Here is a 17,313-nt window from a genome sequence, read left to right as displayed (position 1 = left end):
ACATGTCTACATTGAACTATTTTAATGCCTGCCCCTCCTTGTCTGATCTGTCACCTTTGTGTCTTTTGTATTTGTTTTTTGTGTTTCTCACTGTGTGCATGTTTTATGTATTTTAATTGATTGTTTATTGTACATGTATATTTTCTATTAATTTATTTAATTCATGCTCCGCACTTTTAGGTTGACGATTTTAACACCTGTCCGGGGACTTCAGCTGGAAAATAGCCTTTCGGCTAATTCTGGCGCACTGTCCCCGTTAAATAAACGAATAAATAAATAATAATGTAGCCCTAAATATGTATAGTTGGCAGAATGTATGATGGTAAGTTCAAGTTTGTGGATGGAATTCTCTCTCGTTGTCCTTACATCACACACACCCACACACTTTTCCTATTTATTTTTACCTCCCGTTTTTGTGTGTTAGTATTGGTTGCTTTCTGTGTTTGTCAGATCTGTTTTTCCAGTATATTTTTGTTTGAGATTTTTTTCTCTGTTACTTAAATAAAAATTGATCAAAAAAAAGAGAAGTTCTGCTGCAGACCTCAGTTGTAACCAGTGGTTATTCGAGTTACTGTTGCCTTTCTGTTAGCTAGAACCAGTCTGACCATTTTCCTATTACATCTGGCTTCAACATTGCATGTCCGCCCACAGAACTGTTGCTCACTGGATATTTTCTCTTTTTCAGACCATTACTCTGTGAACCCTTGAGATGGTTGTCAGAGAAAATCTCAGCAGATCAGCAATTTCTGAAAAACTCAGAGCAGCCCGTCTGACACCAAAAACCAAGTCACTTGAATCATCTTTCTTTCCTATTCTGATGGTCAGTTTTAACTGCAGCATATCATCTTTACCATGTCAATATGATTACCGGTAAATGCTTTGAGTTGTTGCCATTTGTGGGCTGATTAAAAATTTGCATTGAGTTGGACAGAATCCAGGCCTCAAGAGCCGGTGTCCTACATGTTATCCAATCAACCTGCCATTGAAGCTCCTTATTGGCCAAACACACCTGATCCAGGTAAACAACAGCAGATGAGACAAAATTTTTGGAAAACCAGCAGACAGCCGGCGGTCGAGGTCTTAGATTTAACACCACAGTTGGAGAGGAATTCACAAACTTCCTTTGCAATGGGAATTATGGTATCAAAAACACATGACAATTTCAAATTCAATTGATTTTCTTTTTATTTAATATTTTATTTAAAGCATAACATTGAATTGTTATTTCCTATATTGAATTACTAATTGCAAAAGGCATTTTAAAATGACAAGATTGAATTGCAAATTGAACTGTCAATTGAGAATTGCACATTACTTTGAATTATGGGTAAAAAGAAAATCCAATCATAACAGAAACTTAAAAAAAAGACAATAAAAGAAAAACAACAAGGAATAGCTGCAACTGCTAAGAAACATTTTCTTAAATTAATATATTTAACTTTCATCTTGTTTAATTTCTCACTATTGACCATCAAACTACAACTTACTTTCAATTTAAATCCATTGTTTCAAATAAAGAATTTTAACCCCAATTAGACTAAATATTCTTCAAAGGAAGAATAGTACTACAAGAAAAAAAATGCTCACTTTAAAAAAAAGAAAATTAAAAAGTAAATTAAAAAGAGTGTCAGGAAACTGATATCAACCAAGTATTAACCATGCAAAAAAAATGTGACTCGTGCCCCAAAATTACAGGGTCTGCTGCTCCCACATTCTTTACAGGAAAAAGGTATTTCACATGTGGACTCGTTTGTGCTGAGTGAAGTTACTTCTCTCAGTAAAACGTAGACCAATTTCTTTACAAAAAAAAAGGCTTTTCTCCCGTGTGGATTCTCATGTGAACCTCAAAGGATTGTCTGCGAGTAAAACTTTTACCACATTCTTCACAGGAAAAAGGCTTTTCTCCTGTGTGGACTCGTTTGTGCTGAGTGAGGTTGCTTTTCTCAGTAAAACTTTTACCACATTCTGCACAAAGAAAAGGCTTTTCTCCTGTATGTATTCTGATGTGAACATCTAAGGTTTGTCTCAGAGGGAAACTTTTACCACATTTTTCACAGGAAAAAGGCTTTTCTCCTGTGTGGACTCGTTTGTGCTTAGTGAGGTTGCTTTTCTGAGTAAAACTTTTACCACATTCTTCACAGGAAAAGGGCTTTTCTCCTGTGTGGACTCGTTTGTGCTTAGTGAGTTTGCTTTTCTCCATAAAACTTTTACCACATTCTTCACAGGAAAAAGGCTTTTCTCCTGTGTGGACTCGTTTGTGCTTAGTGAGGTTGCTTTTCTGAGTAAAACTTTTACCACATTCTTCACAGGAAAAGGGCTTTTCTCCTGTGTGGACTCGTTTGTGCTTAGTGAGTTTGCTTTTCTCCATAAAACTTTTACCACATTCTTCACAGGAAAAAGGCTTTTCTCCTGTGTGGACTCGTTTGTGCTTAGTGAGTTTGCTTTTCTCCATAAAACTTTTACCACATTCTTCACAGGAAAAAGGCTTTTCTCCTGTGTGGACTCGTTTGTGCTTAGTGAGTTTGCTTTTCTCCATAAAACTTTTACCACATTCTTCACAGGAAAAAGGCTTTTCTCCTGTGTGGACTCGTTTGTGCTTAGTGAGGCTGCTTTTATCAGTAAAATTTCTTCCACATTCTACACAGGAAAAGGGCTTGTCTCCTGTGTGGACTCGTTTGTGCTTAGTGAGGCTGCTTTTATCAGTAAAACTTTTACCACATTCTTCACAGGAAAAAGGCTTTTCTCCTGTGTGGACTCGTTTGTGCTTAGTGAGGCTGCTTTTCTCCGTAAAACTTTTACCACATTCTTCACAGGAAAGGGGCTTTTCCCCTGTGTGGACTCGTTTGTGCTTAGTGAGGCTGCTTTTATCAGTAAAACTTCTTCCACATTCTACACAGGAAAAGGGCTTTTCTCCTGTGTGGACTCGTTTGTGCTTAGTGAGGGTGCTTTTCACAGTAAAACTTCTTCCACATTCTTCACAGGAAAAAGGCTTTTCTCCTGTGTGGATCTTCATGTGATGCCTTAAACTTTTGGCATTTGTAAAACATTTTCTACACTCTTTACAACAATGTTTCTCTACTGTTATGATTCTTGTATTTTCTTCCAGATTTATTTCCTTTAAATTGTTTTCAACAGCATGTTTTTCTAACATTTTCTCTGACTCAGTGTCAGACTGATCTGATCTGTGACAGCTGTCCACATTTCTGACAGTACTTTTGCTCCTCCCATCTCTTTTCAGTGGGTTTGTCTCTCCATCTGTAGTTGCATCAAAGCTCCAAGTGAGCAGCTGCTGAGAGTGAAAATCGGCCTCATTGTGCTCATTGTCCTCAGAAGTAGGAGTCACCATCAAGGTATCCTTTTCCTGCTTCAGATGAAGTTGCTCCTCATCCTCCTCCTGTTGCTCTTTTATCTGTGGAGGTTCTGCATCCTCCTCTTTCACCAGAAAGTTCCTCAGATAATATTGGGGTAGAACTACAGAGACAAACACACAAAAACAAATCAACACAAGAACACCCAAGGTGGTCATTTTGACTGCTTTAAACATTAGCAACATCACAACTTGGTTAAAAAAGAACTATGGATCAATGGGTTCATATTTATCTAAGGGACTTTTTGATAACATTGTTTTATCATTTTAAGTTCAAAACCCATTAGAGATGTGAGTCTTCAGGTAACTCTCCCGGGATTACCATAGCAGTTTAATTGACAGCATGCTATTTACAGGGGTTTTTCTCATTTTACTACTTGCTAAATTTCTCTTCTCATTCTCTTAGGGCTGTATGGTCTTTTTGTATCGTTATGCTCTCTGAAGGTAAAACCTTGTTATAACTTCATTCTACGCACAAGAGAAACAAAAATGACAATGACAAGTAAAAAGAAAACAGGGCTCTAAAGTGGGACTATTTTGGTCACGTGGTGTGTCCTCTCTGGGATGCCCTGCAGGGAAAATAAACATTTAATCACGAATGCCCATTATGTATTTGTCTTATCAAGACATTTTGATAGTAGGCTAATATGGATGTACAGCCTATACTGGCTTCTTGTAAGGGTTTCAGCTTTTTGCAGCCTCGGCCTCAGACGGATTTGTTTTTTTAGTCCAATATGTCTCTTGGAACATTTAGGCTTGCCGACCCCTGACTTAAACAGTCAATGGGAGCTGTGCACCCCCTTCCTTCCTGAGAAACCTGCAAGCCTGGTCTCATAGCTCTCTGTGTCTGAGCTGAATGTAGGATTTGGTAACCTTTTCCAGATCACTTGAACAATTCGCCTAGTTTCGAGCTGATTAGTATCAACAAGTAGCCTATGATTCAAGCTCAGTGGATCACTGACCGTGCCTCGTTCTGAAATTAATCATGAAGTATTTGATCCCTTGCTGATTTAGTTGATTTGCCCACTAACAAAGATATGATCATTTTATACTTTTAATGTTAAACGTATTCTAACATAGAGAGACAGAATATCAGAACAAAAATCCAGCATATAGCTTTAACATTTTGTATTTATTTATTTATTTATATTTCATTGAGAGAAATAAGTATTTGATCCCCTAGTGAGCATTAGGAGTTCTGGCTTTCACAGAACAGTTAGACACTCCCAATCAACTTGTTACCTGAATTGAAGACACCTGTTCTAACTAATCACCTGTTCAAAGAATCAGACAGATTGACCAAAGTCACAATGAAAACAATTGGCCTACACTTTGCGCCGCAATGGATTAAAATCCTGCAGTGCCTAAAAGGTACCCCTGCTTAAGAAGGCACATGTGGATGCGCCTAAAATATGCCAATGATCACCTCAAAGATGCACAAAATGATTGGGAGAAGGTTCTGTGGTCAGATGAGTCCAAAATCTAACTATTTGGCCTAAACTCTACTCTTCATGTGTGGAGGAAGAAAAATGCTGCCTATGATCCCAGGAACACTGTGCTCACCGTCAAACATGGAGGTGCAAACATTCTGTTTTGTGGGGGTTTCTCTGTCAAGGGCACAGGGCTACAACACCGCATCAGTGGGAAGATGGATGGAGCCATGTAATGTGCATTCCTGAGAGACAACCTCCTTCCCCCTGCTAGGAAGCTGAAAATGGGCCGTGGCTGGGTCTTTTAACATGACAATGACCCAAAGCATCTAAAGCAGGGGTCGGGAACCTATGGCTCATGAGCCATATCTGTCTCTTTTGATGGCCACATCTGGCTCGCAGACAAATCTTTAATTATTATTTTTAAAAAAAAGTTTCATTAGACCAGTCCCTCTCAGGCGCGATGCGATGCCAGTTTGTAACAGCCTGAAACCTGTGAAAAGCCGTCCCGGCAGATGCGCACTCCCGTCTTTGAGAATAAAAAAGGGGAGGGGTAGTGGGCGCAGGCCGCAAGGTGAGGCGGTGCTCTGATTAGAACACGCTGCCTGTCACGTCCCACACACTGCAACGTGTGAGTATTGCTGTACTGATAATGTTTGGCTCCACGTTTGCATGTGAGCAGTCTTTCTCACATCTAAAGAACATTAATACCAACCTACGATCACGTTTAACGGATGGAAGTCTCAACGCCTGCATGAAGTTTAAACTCACCACGTATCAACCAGACACGACCATCAGCAAAACCACCACGCAGCACCAGAAGTCGCATTAATGGTAAGAAACCCTCATCATTTATTAGCAATAGCATAATGTAGTGTCTCATTTCCACACTGAGGCACGGAGACTTTACCTCTTTTAAGGTTCTTTATTCTGCTTACTGCAGGCTGTAACCAACGGCGTATACCTTATTATGCAACTCCGGAATCTCTCCCGCCGAGAGCGCTCTCCCAAATTTTTTATTCCCTCGCTCCCACACAAGCCCTCCTATTTCCCTTATTCGGCCCGTAGCTGAACCCCATTGGTCCAAACTCCCCAACAACAGGCTGAGCGACAGAACTGAGGGCCAACCAGCATCTCTGCTTGATGCTTTCAATGAACCCCGGAACTTAGAACGTGACCCAACAGCCACCCAGTCCAACTCAGTCCGCTACAATAACAATGTTATTAAAAAAGAATCCACAGACTTATTGTACTTTAAAAGTGTTGAAATGACATAAAATGCACACATTCACTTGTATTTTTAGTTTTAACATATTGTATGGCTCTCACAAAATTACATTTAAAAATATGTGTCGTCTATGGCTCTCTCGGCCAAAAAGGTTCCCGACCCCTGATCTAAGGCAACAAAGGAGTGACTCAAGAGGAACCATAGTGGCCCAGCCAGTCTCTGGACCTCAGTCCAATTGAAAATCTATGGAGAGATTTTGCACCCGATTACAGAGCCAGACGATCAGTTTGTTCAGTCTCTCTGTTGCTGGCAGCTATGCTGCCGCCCCCTCTTATTTTCCTCAGGAAATTAAGTAAATTATGTTAATTTTTCACAAGAACAACCCCAAAGTGGTATTTCTATCCATTAACGAATTTCTGAGTATCTCACAAAAAACTTGCACTCTGAGCACCAGCCCCTCCCAATCCACAAAAACGAGCGGGTTCTCACATTCATACAAATGAAATTGAGGAACAGCCCCTTCCAGCAAGAGTATGCACTGCCAGCTCTGCCCCCCAGGCTAACACCCACACACACCAACTTTCTATGCAGAGCTAGCTGTTATCGGCTAAACACTTTTGTACGAATTCACAATATGCACATCCATCATTGCAAAAGTTGGGATGTTGTTTGTTTTTGTGGGTGAAACTCAAAGGCTGAGGTTGGCTCTAGGTTGACGTCATGAAATGGGGGACACCAGCAAGGAGCGAAAGGCTGTGCCTAAGAGATCGAGTCGTCTTACTTTTGGGTAGGGCAGGGATCGGCAACCTTTACCTCTCAAAGAACCATTTGGATCAGTTTCCCACTGAGATGAAAGCACAGGGAGCCGCAACACTAGGTGTGTTAGAAAAATGTTTTTGACGATATATCCTGATAGTTAATTTGGCAATACTTGTATTGATTCAAAATAGTGTCTGGATATTTATTTAATTATTTTTTTTTCTTTATGAGCATGATGTTTCCTTTGATCTTTTGTCCATTTTCCACAACCTTGAATAGGCTTCCTTCTGTCAAACACTCAGAGTTAAGATAAGTGACATGATGGAAACACATTCACTTTGATGCAGACTCCTGTCTATTTATTTATTTTCTTTAGATCCAGTAAACCCAATAATTTATATGAATTTTAAAGATGACAACTATTTTTTATTAGGAAGCAGCTGTTAGTTTGTTGCGGGGTCTGGAATCATAAGCGGTGAGTCTAAGCCCCGCCCCCGCCTCTCTACCTGTTCATTGTTTTCCCCCACGTGCAACACCCCCTCCAACGTGTTCTACACAGATAGTGGAACATAATGACATCGTTGCAGCAAGCTGACAGGATAGTAGCGTCCTGATGCAAATTTAAGTAATTTTACACGGAAATTGGTGGTTTTAGTCTGTGTGTGTGTGTGTGTGGGGGGGGGGGGGGGGGCTTTTTTTGGGGCCCTTAGAGAGATCACCACTAACTGTCTTTTTAGAAGAACTTTCCATCCCATTAACAGACTCTGGTGGGCATTCACAGCTGCAGACACCCCCCCTCCGCGCGTTCACGCTGGTCTCTTCCTTCTGTTCGCTCGCACTACCTGACGTGTTAAAGGCACCATGACAATCTTAGAACATGATAGTTATTTTACAAAAACACAGAGAACCCCAGCACAAGAATGAAAGAGCTGCATGCGGCTCTGAAGCCGCCGGTTGCCGACCCCTCGGGTAGGGAAACTGTGCAGCGAAAATAACCAATATCTCATTATAAAAATCATTCCATAGTGTGCCAAAAGTAATATATTATCATATATGTGGATAAAAATTACTCTGAAAGGCTAAAAAAGAGCATGATGTAGGCCTTTTTAGGAAAATAATCTGTTGATTTCTGCCTTTTATTTAGATTATGAAAAATAGTTTTCTTCATTTGCATTTATTTTCATTCCTTTTCTGTTTGCCAGATTTTTTAGTGTGTTTTTAAGAAAGAAAAAATACTGTGGCCCAGAAAGGCAACACAACACTTTTGGTTTCGCAACACCACACAAAATAACACACTACAATTCATCATGACACTAAAAAAAATAACACGAAATAATAACTCACAACACAATAACTTACAACACAACACTTAAACTCAAAACAGAAGTATACATGCAATGGAAGTGCTTTTATTCTGAAATTTCCACTGGGCAAGGGTTCACAAGATCCGTCCAGAGATTCTCACACTTCTCTCCCGCTTTGTCTGAATGACAGACGGTTTTGGGTGTTTCTGTGTCTATGTGACCCACTTTAAAGGCTCAAAGTCCCTAAATAACCGGAGAGGGGAAAATAATAATAATAATAATAAAATTAGGGAACCTTTTTATTATTATCACTATGAAAATAAGAAAGAAAAAAATCAGTCTGCTAAAGTCGGAAAGATATTTAAAGATTCGGACTTCCGGCCTCAATTACTCTTCTGATAAACTTTCAAATGTGACAGCAAGTATCTCAATCATATTGATGCAGCAAACCGCTGCCAAGGGACCGTCAACAAAGTGCAAACTCTAAGCAAAGACCATTCTGAAAAATGAATAATCTCTCAAAAATGAATAAATGTGTACATTTACATGACCTGGTACTGAAGAAGACTCATCGGCATTTCCATGCTACAATCAATATTTTGGGAGAAAGTCCATCTTTATTTATTGTATTAATTTTTTCTAACATTTATTTGTTTTTGAGAGATTATTGATTTTTACAGAATGGTCTTTGCTCAGAATGCACTTTGGTGACGGTCCCTTGGCAGCCGTTTGGAAGAGAACACTTCTCAAAGGCAGAAAAAACTTTTTTTCTTTAGAAATAGATTTTTAGTTCACTCTCTGTGTTAATACAACATGACTGAGATGCTTGCTGTCTCATTTAACCATTAATCAGAAGAATTTTTGAGGCTGGAAGTCTGAATCTGTGAATATCTTTCAAACTTTAAAGAACTGATAATTTTCTTATTTTCATAGGATAAAAATAAAAAGGGTAGCCTAATTTTATTTTTGTTTTTATTTTCCCCCCTCAGGTTTTTGCGGGACAGTAAGGCTTTAAAGTGGGTCACATAGACACAGAAAGACACAGAAGCAGCTGTCCCCCAGACGACTCTCAGACAAAGCGGGAGACAAGCTGCAGAAGAATCTTTTTTTTTTTATTAACCATGTATGGAGAAGTGATTACTGATTTTTAAGGCCAGTGGAAATTTCTGAATAAAACTAGCACTTCCGTTGCATATACTTCCGCTTTGAATTAAAGTGTTGTGAGTTATTGTTTCGTGTTGTGAGTTAATTTTTTGTGTGTTGTTATGAGTGTGTTGTTGTTGCGAGATCTAAAGTGTTTGTGGGCCACCGTAAAATAAATAAATGTTGTTCATTTGAAATTCACCACCCACCACCACACCCACACACGAAAGGGATTGTTTTTGTTTCAAAAATCATTTTAGTAGTATGAATCATTTGGATTTGACATCAAATAGAGTTTTTATAATAACTGCTCTGAAAAGCTTAGTCAGAGGATGTAGCTGGCGGTTTGGGTACCGGATGTTCTCGGGTTGCCGGATGTTCTCGGGGTCCTTCGGGGGTCCTTCCAATGAGTTATATCACTAGAGGAGACATCACGTGGTTCCTTATGGGAGGAGAGCACCGCCATCTTGGTGAGGTCAAGTTACAACTGCAATGCAAATTCTTTAACTGTGGAATTATTAAAAATTTCTGGGATGAGTTCTGCTTCTGGTATTCTTCCAAAATTGCAATGCCATTTCATTTACACTCAAAAAATGTTCTATCCGGTGTGGTATCATATAGACCAGAAAATACAGTTCTTAATATCCTGATATTGCAAGGAAAGTTTTATATACACAAAAATAAAATTTTGAAGACCAAACTACTTTTTATAACATTTAATAAAGAGCTCTGTTTTTACTTTCAATCACTTCATTATATGAAAAAGAAGAATGGCTTGAAATTTCTTAGTTTTGTTTAGAAATACAAACTTCACGAGTACCCCTAACTAGTATTAGACTTTTTAGATTTTTTCTATGTTCCTTTATTTTATTTTACTTATGTTTTTATTTATTTATGTGTTATGTTCATTGTTTCTTTTTTCCCCACTATTCTTTATTTTTTATGTTAATATGTTATGTTTGGCAATGGTGACTGATCTTCGAGGCAATATTGATTACCGGTACATTGTTATTGTTCGTTGTTAATGTTAGTGTACTTATTAATGTATGATACCGCAATTGTCAATAAAGTTTTAAAAAAAACTTAGCAACGTTAACTCATTGGTCGTGGCAACTTGCAGCCAATCAAATAGTGTGACGTCATCATTGGTCGAAGGACCCCGAAGGACCCCGAGAACATCCGGCAACCCGAGAACATCCGGTACCCACAGCGGCTCACAACCAACTAGCCTGGGGGTGACCAAGATGGCGCTCTGAACAGTCGCGTTTGGCTAAGCTCTGCAAACCTAACTGTTTTTTGTAATAATACACGGTGAGCAAAGACCCTTTCTTGATTTTTTTTTACTTCTTTCCAATGTCTTTATACTTTTTGCATAGTTCTCAAAGCAATATGAGCAAAGCAGAGAAGAGAAAGACGGAACTCAAGAAATCGCTAGCGAGTGTTGGCTCTGTTAGCAAACCTGCTAACGTTAGCCATCCTGCAAAGCCGTCTGCGTCGAGTAAGACTACTGATGCTAAAGTCAAATTAATTGACTCAATGCATGACTACATGTTCAACTAAACTACAGTTTCGGAACCATTCCTAATGGAAGAAGAAGACTTTCCTGCTCTTCCCTGCACACCCACTGCTTCCCCAGCTGGTAAGCTGAGAAAAGTCACAGAAACTTACTAACTTACACAATTGATAAAGTCGAGGTCAGACACTCTGGAAAAGTTAATTAGCGGCAACTCCAGAGAGATCTCTGAGAGGAATAAAGCTGTGCAGGAGAACTCCATGCAAATCTCAGCTGTAAAAGGCTCCGTTGATGTCGTTTGTACTGAAATTAGTGACATGAAGAACAGAGTGGTCCACGCTGAGCCACAACTGGAGAAATATAAAACAATCGTGGAAACACAGGAAAAAAGGATCTCCCAGCTCGAAAGCTACTCCCGCCGCTGGAATCTGAAACTTCGCGGTTTGGCTGAGAAAGAAAATCAGAACGTGCGGCAAGAAGTGATCCAGATCTGCCAGTCTGTTCGACCGGAGGCGAAAGACAAACTCCCCGATGTTGTGGATACAGTACACAGACTCGGCCCGAAGAGACCGAACAACAACCAACCGAGAGGGATCATCATCCAGTTTACTGCGAGGATTCACCGCGATGCTGTCTGGCGCACCGCAAAGAAGTCCGCCTTCCTGAAAGAACACAACCTGAGGATGTCGGAGGATCTGTCTGGTGAGGACCGCGAACGGAGAAACAAACTGTGGCCGGCCGTGGAGAAAGCCAGGAGGGAGAACAAGCTGGCCTTCTTTGTTGGAGGACATGCCTTTGTGAATGGTAAAGAAATCCTGCCGCCTTAACGAAGGCTGCAGATGTGAAATCTGGATTTGAACGTTTTTTGCTATTTTCCACATTTGTAAAAGATGATACTGTTGCTTAAAATTTGATTTTATTTGAGCTCATAAGTTATTGCATTCAAGCTGCTACTTTTTATTTTAATTTTTATTATCTTGCTTTAATTTTGTTTTTGATTTAACATTATGTTATTTTAAGTATTACATTATACTTAAATGTGAATCAAGTAGCAGCATTGTGGGTTTTATTTTTATTTATTTTTTTCTTCAAACATTTACTCTTATGAGTAAGATGGGACTAATAACGCCCATCACTTTGGCGTTATTTCATAAGGAAATAGTTATTGTTAGCGTCTTAGTTCACAGCTTTTTTTGTAATGGTTTGCAGGTTCTTATCCTCTTTCTGTTCCTAAGCGACCAAAAATCCTTAACTCAACTTCTTTTTTCTTCTTCTTTGGTCTAAATATCTTTTGTTTTTGTTCTTTTTTTCTATTTCAACTTCATGTCTTTATCCATTATTTCTTTAAATGCGAGAGGTTTAAGAAACAATGTTAAACGTAAAGCCATTTTTTTGTTTTGTAAGCAGTTTAATTCAGATCTTTGTTTTATGCAAGAGTCCCACTCAACTGAACAAGACAAATCTTTTTGGAGGTCACAGTGGGGAAATGATGTGTGGATGTCACATGGTACAGAGCGAGCTGCTGGTGTCTGCATTCTCAAAAACAGATTCAATGGAAAAGTTTTGCTATCTGACAGCGATAAAGATGGTCATTACATTTTTATAATACTTGAAGTAGCCCATTCCGTCTTTATTCTAGTCAACGTGTACGGTTTCAACTCCCAAACAGAAAATAATCTTCTCTTCAATAGACTAGAAACACGTTTATTGCACTGGCTGTCTAAATACCCAAAGTCTTTTATAATATTTGGAGGGGATTTTAACTCAGTTTTTGATAATTCTATGGATAGATGGCCTCCCAGGAGTCCAGACTCTAACTCTCCTATAAAGTTGTTTGCACAAAAATTAGATTTAATTGATTCTTGGAGAGACTCGCATCCAAACCAAAGAGCTTATACATGGTGTAACAAATCACAGACCAGACACTCACGCATTGATTTCTGGCTTACTTCTAAAGACTTAAAAAATGTTAAAACAGTTATTCATGCCACACCGCTTTCAGACCATAAAACAATTCATTTAACTGTCCCTTTGTCGAGCTCCTCTGGAGCTAAAGCTTCATACTGGAAATTAAACAGTACCATTCTCGAGCATCTGGAGGTGATTTCTGAAACTCATCGCTTAATTAAACTTTATTGGAACAAAGCACTAGCTGAACACTCATTCTGTAATAATTGGGAACTTTTGAAATACGAACTTGGTAAATTTTTTAGAAAATATAGCTCTGACTTAACAAAAAAAAGAAGAGCTGTTGAGACAGATGTAATACAGAAGATTGCTCTTCTTACATCTAAGCCAACAGATGTCCTAGATGAAACGGATAAAACAGCTTTAATAGACTTACAACACAAGTTAGATGACATTTATAAACGCAAAGCTGAAGGAGCGTTTATCCGATCCAGGAGAAGGTGGATTGAAGAAGGAGAGCAGAACTCTGCCTATTTTTTCAGGCTAGAGAAACACCAGTCCAATAGCAATTCTATTTCACAATTAAATATTAATAGGGTCATTTCTGATGATAGAAGTACCATAGCAAAATATTGTTCTGATTTTTATAGTAAACTTTATTCTTCCAACTATTGTTCAACATCTGCCCTTACCTTTCTTAACACTGTCAATAATATTACTCCAGTGAGTGAAGCCGACAGAGTCTGTTGTGATGATGTCATCTCTTTGAATGAGGTTACAGATGCTATAAAATATCTGAAAATAAATAAATCTCCTGGAACAGACGGCCTTACTGCCGAGTTCTATAAACAGTTTTCTGACAACTTAGCCCCATTTTTATTAAAAGTTTTTGAAGAAACCATTAACAAGGGTGCACTCCCTCCCACGTTATCTCAAGGACTGATTACCTTGATCCCTAAACCGAGAAAGGATCCTCTTTCCTTAGATAACTGGCGACCAATCCCCTTATTGAATTGTGATTATAAGATATTGGCTTTGATTCTTGCAAATAGAATAAAGCCTGTCTTAGATACAATTATTGATGAAAATCAGTCTGGATTTATGCAGAATTGTCATATCTCAAACAATATTAGATTAATTTTAGACATACTTGATTGCTCAGAACTCGTGCAGGATGACAGTCTCATTCTTTTTCTAGACTTTTATAAAGCCTTTGATTCTTTAGAACACAATTTTATTATTGCTGCCTTAAATAAATTTGGTTTTGGTCAATTCTTCTGCAATGCTGTTCAAACTTTATATGTCAATAGTAATAGTTCTATAAAACTCGCCAGCGGAACTTCTCCTAGATTCTTCTTGAAACGTGGGGTAAGGCAGGGATGCCCCTTGTCAGTCTATCTGTTTCATCTTTCTGTTCAACTCCTCAACCTACATATTAAACTCAGCCCATTAAAAGGTTTACTTGTGGCTGAGAGGGAAATGTTCATAAGTCAACTAGCAGATGACACTGCTCTCTTTCTCCGAGACGCTTCACAAGTAGCTGTGGCGATTAATATCATCCAGTCCTTTTCTAAAGCTTCAGGACTTACCCTTAATTTAAATAGATGTGAAATTCTGCCATTTAAAAACTGTTTGCTTACATCTATCCAAGGTATTCCTGTAAAAACATCTGTAACATACCTTGGCATTCAAATTACCAAAGATATGCAATCCAGATGTTCTACAAATTTCTCTCCAATAATAGATAAAACCCAAAAAACCCTAAACCAATGGCTGCAAAGAGATCTATCTTTGAAGGGCAGAGTTCTGCTTACAAAAGCAGAAGGAATCTCTCGTTTAATTTATGCGGCTCAATCTCTACAGGTTAATAACACAGTCTGCAATGCAATTAATAGAATGTTGTATAACTTTCTATGGAAAAATAAAACCCACTATATCAGAAAATCAGTTATTTTAAATACCTCTGATAAAGGCGGTTTAAATTGTATAGATTTCACTGCCCTTAACAATACACTCAAGGTAATCTGGATTAAGAAATATCTCAATAACCCCACATCTATCTGGAACTTTATTCCACATTTTGTATTTTCAAAGGTAGGAGGCCTTAACTTCCTGCTATGCTGTAACTATAGAATTCCAAAAATCCCTTTGAAACTGTCAAATTTTCATCAACAGGTTCTCTTAGCCTGGGCTCTGATCTACAAACAAAACTTTACTCCACAGAGTTGTACTATTTGGAATAACTGTAATATTGTCTATAAAAGGAAAACTCTGTTTTTAAGTAACTGGTTTAATAATGGTATAATTTTCCTCAATCAATTATTCAAAGAACCTGGATTATTATATAACTACTCAGATTTCACAATGCAGTATAAAATACCAATAACTCCCAAAGAATTTGCAGTAGTGTTTGATGCCGTCCCGTCTGGGCTTTGCATGTTATTCAGGGGTTTCTACAGCGCTCATCCTCTGACTCTTCATCCTCCTGATGTGCTCAAATCCCCTCTGGGTAGTTTCTGCTTCACTTCCGCTAAACAGTTGAACTCAAAAATCAGAGCTTTGTTCCAAGATAATTTAGTTTATGTTCCATCGGCTACCTCTTATTGGGCTAATTTCACTTCTAACATTAAATGGAAAAAAGTCTGGTCTTTACCACAAAAATACTTCTTAACAAATAAAGTCAAAGAAATCTCTTTTAAACTTCTACACAGGTTTTATCCAGCAAAACATTATTTAACTAAATTTAAAGCTAACATAAACACTAACTGTACTTTCTGCCAGAAACAACCTGAAACCTGCGCCCATTTATTCTGGTCTTGTGAATTCACATACAAATTTTGGAAAAACTTTATCTCCAACTCTATTTTTGCTGATTTACAACTTTATTATAAAAACATACTATTTGGTTTTCATAGTTTTGATGTCAAATATCGAGATGCTTTCTTTTGCATAAACATGTTATTATTTAATTTATGGCTAAATTCCACATTCACAAAAGCAAATTTTCTAATAAAATTGCAATTGTTCAATAAAAAAAAACAACCAACTAGCCTACATGATCGAGAAAGTCCAATTAATTTTAAAATTTGAGTCACATACCTAATTTTCCCTTTTAAATTACGTCTCGTATCTTAATTTATTTCTATCATGGTGATTGTAATACTCCATCGTTATGAAAGCAAAAATGAACTCACGTAAACTTGGATGTTGTGTCTGTAGATCACCGACGACTTCCAGCAGTCTGCTCTGTCGACGGAGCTCTTCCTCGTAGTGAACGCTGGTTTCTTCAAAGCGTTTGATTATTTTTTCAGCAGCATCGCTTAACACGGCGTCGTTAAATTCTTTAGAAAACTCATCTGAAGACATTGTTACCGCAGCGGCCCAGAAAGTCACGTGGACGAAGTGACGAAAAGCACTAACAACATGCTTTGAATGGACAATAAGCACTGATGCTTTTTCTTCTTCTACCACTTCTCCAAATAGCTGCTTGAAAATAAGGTTACAGCTTTTTACCGCCACCTAGTGGAGAGGAATATGTCACAACGTCACAAAACGATGAATGTTATTTTTATCATACGTTTTATTACACAAATACCTCTCAAAACATTCCATTTATTTAACAGCATCTTTATCACTCAAGTGAGTGCAGCTGCAACACACCTCCTTAAGGAATTACTGGAAATAGAAATGTCTTTAATTCTTCACCAACAGGAGGACTGACAATCCATTTACAAAATGCACCCTGCATGCTACAGGTCCTGCATTGAGTAGGGTCATTACATACATGATTGAATTTGCATATAAATGGGTTTCGGCCTGTTGGCAAAAATGTTAAAAGAAATCTTCACAAGTCACATTATTTCTTGCATGCAAAACCTTTTTTTGTGGTTGTTTTTGAATTAAAAAAATACAAATTATTTTAAAATGTTTAAAGTGGTGGACAAATTTGTTGGTACCCCTTAGTTAAAGAAAGAAAGTCCACAATGCTCACTGAAATGACTTGAAACGTTCAAAATTAACAATAAATTAAAATTTATTGAAAATTTAATAATCAAAATCAACTTTTGAGTTGTTGATTAACAGAATTATTTCAAAAAACAAACTAGTGAAATAGGGCTGGAAAAAAATGTTGGTACCTCCATAAAAGACTGAGAACTAATTGCCCAGGGGGTCATGATGAACTCAGGTATGTCCTTTAATTGACATCACAGCGTCATTCTGCCTATTTAAAGGGAGACAAATAGTCATGTTGCTGTTTGGTGAAAAGGTGTGTACCACTCTGAACATGGACAACAGAAAGCGAAGAACAGAATTGTCCCAGGACATTAGAAACACAATTATAGACAAACATCATAAAAGTAAAGCCTATAAAACCATCTCTAAGCAGCTTGAAGTTCATGTGACGACAGTGGCACATATTATTCAGAAGTTTAAGACCCACGGGACAGTAGCCAACCTCCCTGGACGTGGCCGGAAGAGGAAAATTGATGACAAATTGAGGAGACTGATGGTTGGAACTGTATCCAAAGAACCCAGAACAACCTCCGAAGACATAAAAGGTGAACTCCTAGATCAAGGTACATCAGTGTCAGATCGCACCACTCGTCGTTGTTTGAGCCAAAGTGGACTTCATTGGAAAGGACCAAGGAGGACACCACTGT

At 38.2% G+C, this 17,313-nt stretch overlaps 1 protein-coding gene across 1 annotated transcript; it reads right to left on the bottom strand.

Moving 5' to 3' along the window:
* Positions 1-1,382: 1,382 nt before the first annotated feature.
* Positions 1,383-16,136, bottom strand: LOC105353948 (gastrula zinc finger protein XlCGF26.1-like). Its single transcript, XM_011474168.3, is given in 3 exon segments — positions 1,383-1,809; positions 1,811-3,471; positions 15,847-16,136. Coding segments are annotated over 3 exon segments (1,908 nt in total). The 5' UTR covers positions 16,019-16,136; the 3' UTR covers positions 1,383-1,734.
* Between the last annotated feature and the right edge of the window lie 1,177 nt (positions 16,137-17,313).

This window comes from Oryzias latipes, chromosome 4 (genome assembly GCF_002234675.1).
Source record: "Oryzias latipes chromosome 4, ASM223467v1".
NCBI classification, from domain to species: Eukaryota; Metazoa; Chordata; class Actinopteri; order Beloniformes; family Adrianichthyidae; genus Oryzias; species Oryzias latipes.
Note: the sequence above shows the minus strand (reverse complement) of the source record. Positions and strands in the feature narration are given on the sequence as shown.